A 15,437-nucleotide genomic window follows, 5' to 3' on the forward strand; every position below is an offset into this window, starting at 1 on the left:
TGGATGTTTTTGCAATGGTGTCATCAAAACACGTCACCTCTCCCACTCTCTCCGGTGGAAACCCCATATGACTTAAAACGTATAAAAAAACGTGGATTAAACAATGAAAACATAAGTCGTGTAAGTCGTCACACTGCGACGCGTTGTGACGATCGGCTACATTCAATTCAATGGACGTTGCTCAGTGGCGTTTTTGAAGCAGCCGGAAGAATTCGACAAAGTCCTTCCAGGTAGTACCCCTCGAGCGTTGATATGATTGGTTGGCTCCTATCATAGTACCCCTCACGCTGTTCTTGTGGTACGTACCTCTGCGTCACGTCCTACCCATGCAGTCATTCTGGGGCTTGGGCTGTCTGGGTCACAACAGCGGGGCCAGCCCTATAAACGTCAATGTCTCTGACTGACTAGCCTCGCTCGGACATTTTTATTTCCAGGGAGAGAAAACAAAAGTCTGTGCGTGTGTGTGTGTGCGCATGGGCGCGAGTGAGAGAGCGCTACTTCCAGGCACTTCACAAATGCACTTATTTTTTACAGTCAATGGAAAGCACTCATTTCTGGTGAAAGAACGTCATCATTGATAAGATGATAGACATCCTTTACTGTCCAGTCTGAGGTTTCCGTTAGCCGGTGTATGCCGGCCCATTGGCTGATTAACATCTTAATTGAGCGTTAAATATAAATATTGCCGGCCTTGCCCGGTTTGAAATAATGTATTTCATTAGTTTTATTATTATTATTATTATTTGGATATTCAATAAAGGAACACAATATTCTCTGTCTAGAACAGTTTATACTGTAGCATGATAAAAAACTACGTTTTGACAAAATCTTGTATGACCTAATCTCTCTCAATTCAATTCAATTCAATTCAACAGAGCTTTATTGGCATGAGAAAACGTACGTTTACATTGCCAAAGCAGAAGTGGAACAAGACAATCAAAATAAAACAATGTATTTACAAATAAATATTGGATATAAATAGGAATTAAATGAAGGCGTAAACAGAGCTGTGTTAACACTATCTTGTGAAACTATAAAAAGATTGTGCATTTACTGTCAGAGATAGTTATACATCCATATAGGCGCTCTCTCTCTCTCTCTCTCTCTCTCTGTGTGTGTGTGTGTGTGTGTGTGTCTGTGTCTGTGTGTGTGTGTGTGTGTGTGTGTGTGTGTGTGTGTGTGTGTGTGTGTGTGTGTGTGTGTGTGTGTGTGTGTGTGTGTGTGTGTGTGTCTTTGCGTGTGTCTTTGCGTGTGTCTTTGTGTCTGTCGCTCGCTCACTGTCTGTCTGGCTGGCTATCTCTGTGACTGTTTCTCAATTCAATTCAAATATACTATATTCATTGGCATGACAAGCATTCTTATATTGCCAAAGCATTACATACAGTATGACCAGTTGGGTGTAACGGCGCTATTAATAATGGCGTTATGTAAGGGACTACTTTTATTGGTAACGGAATAAAGTAACTTGTTAGTTTTGCAATTTAGTAGTTAGTTCCTTAGTTACATTTCTCCTGCCTTCTGTGTGATTTATCCTTCCAAGCCCACTATACCATGTACTATACATCCTGTAGTTCACTTAAGAAATAAAAGTATTGTTACAAGTAGCTTTTATTTTGAAGAGGAAGAGGAAGTTATTTTGGTTGTAGCCAGCTACCATGACAGTGGTAGTGGTGCCGGGTGGTGGAATAATAAAAACAACATGCTTTTAGCCAAAGTTCATAAAAACACCATGCGTCTATGACTTAAACAATGTAGGCTAAACACTTTGGAATTACGTTAAACATGGTATATCCTCCGTGGCGGCGTCATTAGGTGAGTACTAGTAAATGAATTGTTAAGTTTCATAGTAGGCCTATCATTCATCATCAACAGGCTGTTGTTGATGATGCCCCCCAAAATGAACAGGTTACACAGCCTACAGGATTCTCATTATGTTACTGTCACTGCCTGCAAGGATGGCCGCCGTGCCATTTCTTATAAACTATCTAATTCATACGTGGGTCGTCGTGGGTCCACGTGGAGTTGTTATTGTTGTTCATGGGCCACGGTGCGCGGCGTGGAGAGGGCATCAGAGCGCAGCGCAACAGCCTAGTATGGTATTATTGTCTGTACTCTCTGCACTAGCTCTTTCTGTCCAGTCCTACGTGTATAGGCTGGCGATTGTGGCGACTTATATTCCTTAATAAAGAGAGCTGTAAAGGGGATATTGTCTATGACTATGGTCAGTTCATGGTGTGTATCATTCTCGTTTTTAACCGGGCCGTGATAATGCGGCGCATTGACGGTATAGGCAGTAGGGCGGCTAATACAATGTAACCATGCTTGCGCAAGCATAAAAAAAAGGGTTTTAATTGTCTGGTAACGGAAAATAACGGAAAATAATCTAACTTGTTACTTTTCTCAGAAGGTAATCTGTAACGGTAAGGGATTCTTTTTATGGGAAGTAATCCAGTAACCTAACGACGTTACTTTAGAAAGTAACGATGCCCAACACTGAGTATGACATAAAATAATAATAATAATAGGCCTACATATTCAGAACCAGAACAAATAATACGAACAAGACAAGGAAAAGACTTATATAATGACTTATAATGTTCACCCATTGTCCCTCATTTTGTGGCAGGCTGCTACATATTTTGCTGGCAACCTCAAACATTCTCTCTCTCTCTCTCTCTCTCTCTCTCTCTCTCTTTCTCTCTCTCATAATTTACTTTCTTTCTTTGCTGGGTTCACGTTGGGTTCCTTTGAGAAAGTAATGACCTTTTGAGTGCACTTGTCAGTGTTCAGTCAGGGACTCTTGGGAACACAACACACACACACACACACACACACACACACACACACACACACACACACACACACACACACACACACACACACACACACACACACACACACACACACACACACAGCGAAGACGTGTTCAGAACATCTTCTGTGAATAGATAAAGGTTACAGGTGTCAGATGGTGTCTGCTTTACTTTATAGTTTAGTTCTGCTGGCCCAGCTGTGTCCCCCATGCTCTCCTCCCCTGGCATGTGTCGGCGTGAGCACATCTTTACCGGCAGCCACTCACGTTGTCAGAGAGATGCTGTACACAACAGCCGCGGTCAGAGTGCCTTGACTTGTAGGCAGGAATATCCTTATCTTATCCCATCACACTGACACCCCCCCCACACACACACACACATAGGCACGCAAGCAAGCAAACACGCACGCATGCATCACGCACGCACGCACAGTAAACGGCACACACACAAAACCCATTGGAGTGTATTGGATAAATTGTCAAGGTTACACCTGGTTTACAATTGGTACCTGATGTGTAAAAAAAAGTGTGATCTCGATAGACCATGTCAATTTACTACATTACACAATAACTATGCTCTCCATCATCCGCTTCTGACGTTATCAACCGATAATCACCAATATTCATGCAATAGAGCAATATACAGTATTATGGACATGTCCTACATACTGCCTACTGTGGGTAGGCATTAGGCAACTAGGACATGTCCTACATACTGCCTACTGTGGGTAGGCATTAGGCAACTAGGACATGTGGAAGTGAAAATGCTGTGGCCGAAGCGAAACCATCATGAAACTGCGCTGTACAACGACTTTGCTTTGTTTACTTATGTCAGCTGTGTCCAAAGTGCCTGAATTGTATTATGAACGGCCCGCACAACAGTATGGGTTGTGTTCCTTGTTCGTTCCTTGATGCCGTCGTTCACTTGCTGAAAATTGCCGATCTACAAGCCCACAACGCGTCACGGTGTGACATGTTGTGGGCCTGTAGATCGGCTATTTTCAGCATGCGACTAATTGTAAAACTGGATCTCTTGTCCACTAGTCCCTCCCTAACATTTTAGTCTAGTTTTTATTTTTTTGACGAAATCGTCAGTATATTTAGTCTTAGTTTTAGTCATCATGGCTTAGTTTCCATTTCGTTTTTGTCAGTGAAAAACGGTATAGTCGAGCTGTTTCATAAATCACACCGACGTTACGTTTTACGTCGTGACATTTTGTTGTTTGCTTCTGATTTGAAAAGAGATGTTGTTATTATCCCAAATGAGATGTCAAATCGGATGTGTTTGACTAATGGATAACGAGGCTAATTTCTTTGGTAACAAGACAACTCACACGGTTTCTGTTTTCCTCCCAGTGAGGGGTGGGAGAGGCTGGACAGCAGACGGCTGGACTTTGAATTTCTCTAACTATAAACCTTCATGAGAGCAGACAGCCCAAGTACAAATATAATTTATGAAAATCTACTACAGTGAAGTCTGTTCACAGAAGTTGTTGTAGGCTATGTGGGGACATGTACTAAATAATACTAAATTGTTTATAGGGCCAATATAAGTAAAATAATATAGCCTTTCCACACGGGTATCTTTTTATATTTTTCCAAAAAGAATACAAACAGCCAATAGCATATATTACAAAGTTATCCCACTCACTGGGGAAACTTCCGGGAGGAAAAACGGGCAAGCACCGGGGTGAGTTGTCCAGTATTCATTTCTTTGACTTGTACTTTTCTCTAATGCCATCTGAGTTTACGTCGTATGCACACAGGCTGCCTAATAATTTAGCCCCCTCCACCTGCAGGCACTCTTCATAATAAATGCCCTTGTTGCATAATGCAGCCAGGTAGCCTACTCTCTCTCTCTCTCTCTCTCTCTCTCTCTCTACAGTACAGTACATCTCTCCTATAAAGACATATACGCTTGGTCTGTATAATTCTTTTCCGTTAAGATCACTTCATTAATTTGTCCCGACTATCAGATCAGTCATTATTTGTTTAGTTGTGATGGATCAGCGTCGAGGAATTCTGGAGCAATCTGTTTGTGTTGTGGAGGAAAAACGGAGTCTGAGACACTTCTCGTTATAAGATAGACTAGTCGTTTTCAACCAGTGGTCCTTAACCCATTTTGACCTGAGATCAGATTCTAAAAATGTCTTCTACATCCTGACAGTTTTCTGAAAAAGCTGTTTCTATGTCAGTCGTTCTTCGATTTTTCAAAAATAGCAGACCTACAAGCTCATAATGAGCTCGTATGAGCTTGTAGATGAATTGAACAAAGTGGACCCTGTTGTAAACAAGTGTAATGCTTAACCCATTCTGACCGGGCACCCATTTTGGTGTTAGCATCATGTTATGCTTTACCTATTGAAAAATAGCAGATCTACAAGCTCATATCGCGCCACCGAGTGGCGCGATACGAGCTTGTAGGTCTGCTATTTTTGAAAAATTCGAAGAACGACTGACATTTTTAGAATCTGATCTCAGGTCAGAATGGGTTCATCAGACCAGTGTGTGTCCAGTGGAAACCTCGTACGAATCTGATCTCAGGTCAGAATGGGTTAACTGGGTCGTCCACTCACAGTTAACAGTCTTTGTATTGAGTTTGTGCTTGAAATGTACTGTAATTCTGCAAACTGTTGTTGTAGTGTTTGTCTTTTCCTGGCAAAATAGCCGATGTACAAGCTCAACAACGTGCCACATTGCAAAAGGTGATATGACATCAATACGATATTGCTTGCTATAGAGGTACTCCCTCAATATTGATGTGGTTACAACCTACAACATGCTCCACTGGAGTAACAGGGACTGCTCAAGGGCGTTACTAATTCCCTTTCCATGCCCAGATTTTGTCTGAGCCAGAATCTGGATCCAAAGCGGCGGTGATTATGAACGCGCTTCTGCTAGTTTCTGATAGCAGTGGCAGGAAAACGCTGGCTCTGTGCTCTCTTTGCTCCTAAACTATGTGCAGCTCCATTAGCTAGCTAATCTCCTAGAGAGCACTAGCACAGTTTGGGGTAGCTCTGGTCCATAGCTCTAATGCGTTTCATTTAGAGCTATGCTACTCTCAACTTCCGCCGCTCGCATGAATGCAGACCAGCCTCTCCTCTTTAGCGTAAATGAAAAGAACGTTTTTTTCTACTCGCCAAAACAAAGGCGAGTTGTGTCATTAGAAAGCCTACTTTCCTTAGTGGACGCACTCTGAGCCCCCCCACCACACGTATAAACTGTACTTTTTGGGCAGAAAGGGATTATTTTTCACCGGCGGAAAAATATTCTCTATGAGGCAATTCTCTGGGCAATATCGGTAGAGGGCGCAGCGGAGTAACAAAGTATTTTTCAGACTGTGTCCACTAAGGAAAGTAGGCTTTCTAATGACACAACTCGCCTTTGTTTTGGTGAGTATAGCAAAAACGTTCTTTTCATTTACGCTAAAGAGGAGAGGCTGGTCTGCATTCATGCGAGTGGCGGAAGTTGAGAGTAACATATAGCTCTAAATGAAATGCATTAGAGCTGTGGATCAGAGCTAAGTTTGGGGGCGTGGAAATTTCGTTTTTGTGGGTCTCTTCAGTAGACTTCTCAATGTGGGAACCTCTGTCCATAGCATCGAATAGAATAGAATAGTCTCCACTCCTTGGGGTGTATCTTGTCACTGTATATGTATACCGGTATGTATGTATATATATATATATATATATATATGTGTGTGTGTGTGTGTGTGTGTGTGTGTGTGTGTGTGTATAATATGCACATGCGTGTAATTGGTCCTTACCCATCGTATTTAACGACTAGGAGCAGCCAGATAGAAGATGGGCTTCATTCTCTCTCTGGTTCATCTTGTATGTTGTTTTGTTTTCAACCAACTCTTTTTAATTTTGCTAATAATAACCTACCTTGCACTATTTACACTGCAGAACACTTACAATGTCACAAAAGAGATAATTTATCTCATTGTCAGGGTTTTATTCATTTCAGCAATCCACTTATGATGGCTGTGTTTGTTGCTTAGATCAGGAGAAATAGTTTTAAGCGGAGTAGTGAGAAACTATATTGCTGAGCTGGTGCATATACAGTATACATTCATTGTCAGTAGCCAGTGCCACTGTAGCCCGGTGCAATGTATTCAGCAAAACTGTGATATTGGAATGGAAATATAATCAATTTCCTTCGTCTTCTTTTAAGTGTGCATTCATCCGTTGTCTGGGTTCTTCTATGTTATCAGCAAACCAAAGGCAGAAAGAACCACACACTTAGGTATTCGTTTTCTTACTATCGCGAGTCCTCATCACAATATTAAACATTGTTATCACATAACGCATGTTTTCCTGACAGCCTGCAGCCATTAACCCAAACCCTGATCATTTCTTTTTTACATTTAATCACCGGTGGGGATTTGTTTCATCTCTGCTTCTCGTCAGACTTAATTAAATACACACATTTCCTTTAGGGAAATGAGCACTATCTGAGATGTGTGATAATATCACAATTTTCTTTTCTTTTTTAAGTAGACAAATAAAAGGCGTTCTAACACTGCAATTAACAATTTAGGCATTTAGCAGACGCTCTTAACCCATTCTGACCTGAGATCAGATTCATACCAGGTTTCCACTGGACACACACTGGTCTGATTAACCCATTCTGACCTGAGATCAGATTCTAAAAATGTCAGTCGTTCTTCGAATTTTTCAAAAATAGCAGACCTACAAGCTCGTATCGCGCCACTCGGTGGCGCGATATGAGCTTGTAGATCTGCTATTTTTCAATAGCTAAAGCATAACATGATGCTAACACCAAAATGGGTGCCAGGTCAGAATGGGTTAATCCAAAGAGATTTACAGTAAGCAAGAACAACGCATGGTAATACATCAAATGAATAGAAATAGTCCATCAAGAATCATAAGCAAGCTAAGAACCTAATATCTGTTTAACAGTAGAATGTCTGTACAGTGAAGTGAGTATACAGTACACTATAGAGTGCTATGTCTGCTCTGCGTACACCTGTAAGGTCCTTCGAGGCTATAGTGCAAGTGCTACGGGCTAAGATGGAGTCTGAAGAGGTGGGTTTACTTTTCAGACTACGGTGGAGGATTGGGAGTGAGTCTGTCTGCATGCAGTTCTGATTGCAATGGGAACGTGCATTCCATATAGGCCTACTGTAGTTTTGGAGCCAGAAGGGAGAAGAGTCTTGCGAGCGTTCTACCCTGCACTGTTTTAGTAAAGGTTCTGCCAGCCTGTGTAGATGACAGATCGGCTGTTTGTCGTACGAAGTCAAAGTCAAACCCTGGCCCGAACATTAGACTACTCTGTACACACATGGACGACACGGCAGACATAATGGCTGTGAAAGCTCCAATATTGACACTGTGTCTCTCACTGGAGTCAGTCTGTGAATGGGAGCGTCTGTCGCCTTCATATTTGCTCAACATTTCTCTGATCTGGCTCACATAATGAGAGGACTGGGCTGCACAGAGGGGATAGGGTGGCATCACTGGACTTCCTTCATGTGCAAACACGTGCTACGCGTGGGGGGGGGGCGACAATTTCGTCAACAAATAAAAACTAGACTCGTTAGGAAGGGGACTAGTGGACAAGAGATTCAGTATAAGTCATTTTACACTTGTTTGCATGCTGAAAATAGCCGATCTACAAGCTCTCAACGCGATGCTTGTAGATCTGCTATTTTCTCTATTTTCGTCCAAAAAGTGCCCTCTGCCAGGATTTCAGCCCCCGGCCTCCCTAACACTCTCTACACATTCCTGCTCTCTCTCTCTCTCTCTCTCTGACTAGAATAGTATACAGTATAGGAAATTAAATTTGGATCATGACGGAAAACAGCAGCCATTTCTTCCTGATTGGCTCACTGCCGCAGCTGTATATGTCACTGCATGCATCTCTCTTCCTGTATACGGTGTCCGCCCCCCTTCCCCCTCCCCTCCCCTCAGGCAGTTAGCCCAGATAACACCTTCGTCTCTGACGTCACGTTGTCATCCAAGTAAATGCCCCCTCTTCCTCATTTCACAATTTTTTCCCTCCCCTGTCCAATTAGCAGGAGTGTCAGTGGGGGGGACTGGCATATACAGTATAAGCTATAGGATTAATTACCAAAATCAGAACAGACAGAAAATGGAATTAACGTGTTTTGTGACGTGAGACGCCATCGAAGGCCTTTCTCGTTGTCCTCTGCCGTGAAGCTTATTGTTTAACAAGGAGCCACTTAACCACTTCATCCATGCGTGCCGTTGTCCATATTCTGGGGTGAATGAAATAGACGATTTACAAGCTCACAACGCATCGCAAAGAGATGCATTGTGATCATGTGATGCATTGAGATTTTTGTGTAGAGGGGGGGAAGAAGGGGGCTTATACAGTAGCATATACTGCCCTACAAAGCCAAAGTGCAAATAAACTACACGAAGAATCAAACTGATAAAAACGGGGCATTACAGTGTTTCAATTGGCCAGGCAAATGGGTTATCCTCTCCTCCATCGGGTGCAGGGCAGGCAGACCTGAAGGCTCAGGCAGATGGCGGCCATAACAGGAGGAAGTGGGCTTTTCAAGCAGAAGACTCTTTATTATGTTGAATCCCCAGGTGGGGTGTTGGGGGGAGGGTTTGAGGGTGAAATAGGATGAATGGTGAAAGGCCATGAGAGCGAGAGAGAGAGACACAGACAGTGATGAAAGAGGGGAATGAAAGCTTGAAAAATGAGAGAGAGAGAGAGAGAGAGAGAGAGAGAGAGGGAGATGGACAGGCAGAGAGGTGGAGGCATGATGGAATGAGAGTGATGGGGTGGAATTGGGGGAGAGAGTGTGAGTGGGAAAACGCTGCCTTATTTCGGCAGTTCAGTCCAGAAAATAAGTCAAATGACGGAGGGGGGGGGGGGGGGGGGGGGGCGGGGGGGAAGGGATGCTAGTTCTTGTGTGTTAGGTTTCAGTTGTAGTTTCGTATTTGTTTGTCAGGGTTTTGAGTTAGTGTTGTTCGTCTGGCAATCCTCACCTTCCTTTTGTTTGTTTGTTCCGTTCATCACCCTGAAGTGTTCATTCCGTAATTCTGTGCTCACAGAGCCATTCTGTTATCATTGTTCGTTATGCATTTAAGCCACTTTGTATATTAGTTATCTGTCTTGAGTATTAAAAGAAATGTATGAGCGGTGTTGTCCTTTCATCCATGTTGCGGGCAGTAAACCCCTAGACTTCAGAACAGTCCGTAACAAGTTCCACTCTCTCGCGTCCTCTAGTAAATGTATTCAGCTCATGGTTGCTTTTCTTTTCTCCCCATGCGTGCAGGATCTTGACCACTGTGGGGGCCGACTTTGACCTGCGGACTCTGAGGGCGGTGAGGGTCCTTCGGCCACTGAAGCTGGTCTCTGGGATCCCCAGTAAGTTTTTATTGACTCTGGATATGATAGTTTGGAACCAAATGGACCTTTATGGGTCTGTAACTCTGAGAGTGTACAAATGGAACCGAATAGACCCTGACGGGTCCATTTGGTTCCATTTGTACACTCTCAGAGTTAAATTAACATTGATTCATTGAATATAAATTGTGGCTCCCAGTGATAGAAATGCCATTAAATGGGGGTCCGTAGACTAATGCATGTGAAACTGGGAGTCCTTGAAATTAAACGGGTTGAGAATCACTGCTACAGCCGTACAAATCTTCTCTCATGGAGGTCCCTGGCATATCTTTTTAAAAGGGCGTCCGCAGGCTAATTAGTGTCAATTTGGGGGTCCTTGACATGAAAAGGTTTGGGAACCACTGTGTTAGAGTATGTTATAAATAGCCTACAGTATAACTTATACAATTTGGGTTGTATTTAGTCTCAATGCTCTTCTATTGAGAGGGACATTCACAGTAGATCGTGTCAAAGGTCATGATGTCTCACCTAGAGACAGCATCTGAAGTTTTGACCTGATGGTCAAGATTCAATGTATCCCCTGAGCGAGCAGGCTAGTTCAGCTCAACAACAACAAGTTACTTGTTTAAAAGAAGAAGAGAAAAATAGACCAATTTGGCTTCCCTGAGGCTTTGTGGAGGGCATTCATCTTAACCTCTTAAAACGTCTATCCTTAGTGAAACAGAAATGCGTTGCAATACATAGCCGATCTACCAGCTCACAATCCATTGCAATGCCACACATTGTGAACTATGCTATTTTTCAGCTAATGTTCCCCCCATCATTTGGATTCTGGTGGTTAAAGAAAGACCTACTAGTCGATGCCTGCCTGTGCAGACCAGCAGTTAATTGTTGTCGACCACCACACTGCTGGTCTGCCTGTGCAGACCAGCAGTTCATTGTTGTCGACCACCACAGCAATTTACAATGTAGGCATTGATCCAGAGCGATTTAGCAGTAAGCAAACACGAGGCAATTACATCACATGCATATAGAGATAGTAATCTAGGGTCATTATCATCAGTCTAAATATACTGCATTCCACGTTGCCTTAATGGGTGCTTTTGTTGTGTCTTTTTTCCAACCGTGGTCATCAGGTCTGCAGGTGGTGCTGAAGTCTATCATGAAAGCTATGGTTCCCCTGCTGCAGATTGGATTATTGCTCTTCTTCGCTATCCTCATGTTCGCCATCATCGGCCTGGACTTCTACATGGGCAAGTTCCATCGCACCTGCTTCAGCCTGGAGACAGGTAGGTGATGATGAGGGGCCCGGGGTGGTGGCAGTGGGCTCAGGGGTATAGAGGAGGGGCCGGCTAGAACGTATAGCCTGGCATGGCCAGACTTTAATATCACTGCGTAGATATTTAGTCTTAAGAACTTACGCGTGGAAGATGTTTTTCCTTGCTTTGTAACTCTATATATGGTGTCTACACTATACAGGCGAGCAGGCAGTAGAGTTTGTGTGCGGTCACGACCTGCCCGCGAGGACGTGCCCCAACGGCACGGAGTGTCGGGAGTACTGGATCGGACCCAGCTACGGCATCACCAACTTTGACAACATCCTCTTCGCCATTCTCACCGTGTTCCAGTGCATCACCATGGAGGGATGGGTGGAGATCCTCTACGACGTGAGTACTAGATATACTTCAGGGGTGGGCAACTTTGACGATGGAGAGGGCCACTATAGTTCCACCCTCACTCCAGAGGTCCACTATAGTTCCACACTCACTCCAGAGGGCCACTATAGTTCCACACTCACTCCAGAGGGCCACTATAGTTCCACACTCACTCCAGAGGGCCACTATAGTTCCACACTCACTCCAGAGGTCCACTATAGTTCCATACTCACTCCAGAGGGCCACTATAGTTCCACACTCACTCCAGAGGGCCACTATAGTTCCACACTCACTCCAGAGGGCCACTATAGTTCCACACTCACTCCAGAGGTCCACTATAGTTCCACACTCACTCCAGAGGGCCACTATAGTTCCACACTCACTCCAGAGGGCCACTATAGTTCCACACTCACTCCAGAGGGCCACTATAGTTCCACACTCACTCCAGAGGGCCACTATAGTTCCACACTCACTCCAGAGGGCCACTATAGTTCCATACTCACTCCAGAGGGCCACTATAGTTCCACACTCACTCCACTCCACTTTTGTTGAAAATTGCAGATCTACAACCGTACCACTCATCGTGTTACGTGGTGACACGTGGCACAGTATATTTAATATACGTGGTTCTTGCATTATTTCTACCTATAGTACAGTACAGATTGTTGAATAAATTACAAGTAAATGCACTGCGTTGCTGCACACCACTGCATACAAACATGTATTTACAGTATTTGTCTGCTTTTGTTCCAATAAATACATACACAATCCCGAATGCACGCACGCACCCACGCACAAACACTCACACAGAGCATGCACACAGCCCCCATTTCCCACCAGGACCACAATGCTGCTGCTTGGTTTACTCCAAGTATGTAAGAAATCATTGCACTTTTGACATTAGCACAAGAGTCGCAATTATATCATGCAAGAGAGGCGATTATGCATTTGGATAAATTATTAAAAAGCTCTAGTGGGTAGAGAGAGATGTGTGATAGTGTGATTCCTTTTTTTACAGTAGGTCTCCAGAGAGAGAGAGAGAGAGAGAGCCAGTGATGGACAGAGATTCAATAATGGGAGAGAGAGAGAGAGAGAGAGAGAGAGAGAGAGAGAGGAAACGAAACGATAGAGAGGCAGGAAGAGACAAGCTATAGACGAGGGAGAGAGAGAGAGAGGAGAGCAATGGTTGCAGCCATTGCGATCAATAGTAGTTTGGTTGCCGTGAGCAGGAAACAGCCCAGGGCGTATATGATTCTGCCCCATTTCTTTGATGTGGAATAATTGTTTCCCCACCATGTTTCTTTGTGGCTGCATGGGCACTGGGCAGTCTATTTCCTCGTTGCCTGGGGACAGGCCATCGTGGCTCGCTTCAGTCGTTCAGACTGTGGACGTGAGGTGGAACCTTCCTTCAGTCGTTCAGACTGTGGATGTGAGGTGTGGAACCTTCCTTCAGTCGTTCAGACTGTGGATGTGAGGTGGAACCTTCCTTCAGTCGTTCAGACTGTGGATGTGAGGTGTGGAACCTTCCTTCAGTCGTTCAGACTGTGGATGTGAGGTGGAACCTTCCTTCAGTCGTTCAGACTGTGGATGTGAGGTGTGGAACCTTCCTTCAGTCGTTCAGACTGTGGATGTGAGGTGTGGAACCTTCCTTCAGTCGTTCAGACTGAAGGAAGGTTGAATGTGGTTAATGCTACAGTGCACGGATCACACAGCCAGGTGCAGTGGTTAATGCTACAGTGCATGGTTCACACAGTGGTTAGTGCTACAGTGCATGGATCACACAGCCAGGTGCAGTGGTTAATGCTACAGTGCATGGTTCACACAGTGGTTAATGCTACAGTGCACGGATCACACAGCCAGGTGCAGTGGTTAATGCTACAGTGCACGGATCACACTGCCAGGTGCAGTGGTTAATGCTACAGTGCATGGATCACACAGCCAGGTGCAGTGGTTAATGCTACAGTGCATGGATCACACAGCCAGGTGCAGTGGTTAATGCTACAGTGCATGGTTCACACAGTGGTTAGTGCTACAGTGCATGGATCACACAGCCAGGTGCAGTGGTTAATGCTACAGTGCATGGATCACACAGCCAGGTGCAGTGGTTAATGCTACAGTGCATGGTTCACACAGTGGTTAGTGCTATACAGTGCATGGATCACACAGCCAGGTGCAGTGGTTAATGCTACAGTGCACGGATCACACTGCCAGGTGCAGTGGTTAATGCTACAGTGCATGGATCACACAGCCAGGTGCAGTGGTTAATGCTACAGTGCATGGATCACACAGCCAGGTGCAGTGGTTAATGCTACAGTGCATGGATCACACAGCCAGGTGCAGTGGTTAATGCTACAGTGCACGGATCACACAGCCAGGTGCAGTGGTTAATGCTACAGTGCACGGATCACACTGCCAGGTGCAGTGGTTAATGCTACAGTGCATGGATCACACAGCCAGGTGCAGTGGTTAATGCTACAGTGCATGGATCACACAGCCAGGTGCAGTGGTTAATGCTACAGTGCATGGATCACACAGCCAGGTGCAGTGGTTAATGCTACAGTGCACGGATCACACTGCCAGGTGCAGTGGTTAATGCTACAGTGCATGGATCACACTGCCAGGTGCAGTGGTTAATGCTACAGTGCATGGATCACACTGCCAGGTGCAGTGGTTAATGCTACAGTGCATGGTTCACACAGTGGTTAATGCTACAGTGCACGGATCACACAGCCAGGTGCAGTGGTTAATGCTACAGTGCATGGATCACACAGCCAGGTGCAGTGGTTAATGCTACAGTGCATGGATCACACAGCCAGGTGCAGTGGTTAATGCTACAGTGCATGGATCACACAGCCAGGTGCAGTGGTTAATGCTACAGTGCACGGATCACACAGCCAGGTGCAGTGGTTAATGCTACAGTGCATGGATCACACACCTTTTGCACCAGCAGCGTTGGCCAAGCGCTGAGCATCATCATGATGAATAATCCCTATTTAGTCCATTCAGGACGGGAAACGCCTTTTGGTGTGCTAGAAGCATTGTGTTATACTTTAGCTATTGACGACTGCAAGCTCGTAGCGCGGCACCGAGTGCTGCGCTATACGAGCTTGTAGTTCTGCTATTCTTTTGAAAATGTGGCGCAAATCTTCTTTCAGAGCGAATCTTTTTAACTCAAATCTTTGCTTCTGGGTCCCTTTTTTCAGATGGGGGTCGGCGGACGATTATATCACATTTTTGGGGGTCCTTGAGATGAAATAGTTTGAGAACCACTGACATAGAAACATGGGTTTTTCAGAAAACGTTGAGGGTTTGGAAGACTTTTTCTTTTTCCATTCGGCCTCGGGTCTAAAAGGGTTAAAACAAGGTGCTAATCCAGAATTAGCCTGAACGGGAGGCCATGCGGCGGCAAGGGGCTCCAGCTCAGTCCATTCATCATTAGTGTATCGTCGCTGTCGAGTGGTGGACACCTTGTATGTCCAAAACACATACTTTACAATCATTTATAGTCAACAAGCTCTTGTTAATAATACTTTTCATGGTTACATATTTATATACTGTAGGTCCCACAGATGTACACTTAGTCTGCAAGCTCACAACGCGTTTGCATCGCGGATCGTGAC

General features: G+C 44.6%; 1 protein-coding gene across 1 annotated transcript in view; it reads left to right on the plus strand.

Moving 5' to 3' along the window:
- Positions 1–15,437, plus strand: part of cacna1ba (calcium channel, voltage-dependent, N type, alpha 1B subunit, a) — a gene marked incomplete at both ends in the record, with an annotated part of 151,419 nt that overhangs the window by 31,515 nt on the left and 104,467 nt on the right. Inside the window, 3 exons of the mRNA XM_080765801.1 lie at positions 10,092–10,183; positions 11,299–11,451; positions 11,642–11,829. Coding sequence (XP_080621927.1) covers positions 10,092–10,183; positions 11,299–11,451; positions 11,642–11,829 — 433 coding nt within the window. The remainder of the gene's footprint in view (positions 1–10,091; positions 10,184–11,298; positions 11,452–11,641; positions 11,830–15,437) is intronic.

Source organism: Protomyctophum bolini (genome assembly GCF_963924005.1).
Source record: "Protomyctophum bolini genome assembly, chromosome: 6".
NCBI classification, from domain to species: domain Eukaryota; kingdom Metazoa; phylum Chordata; class Actinopteri; order Myctophiformes; family Myctophidae; genus Protomyctophum; species Protomyctophum bolini.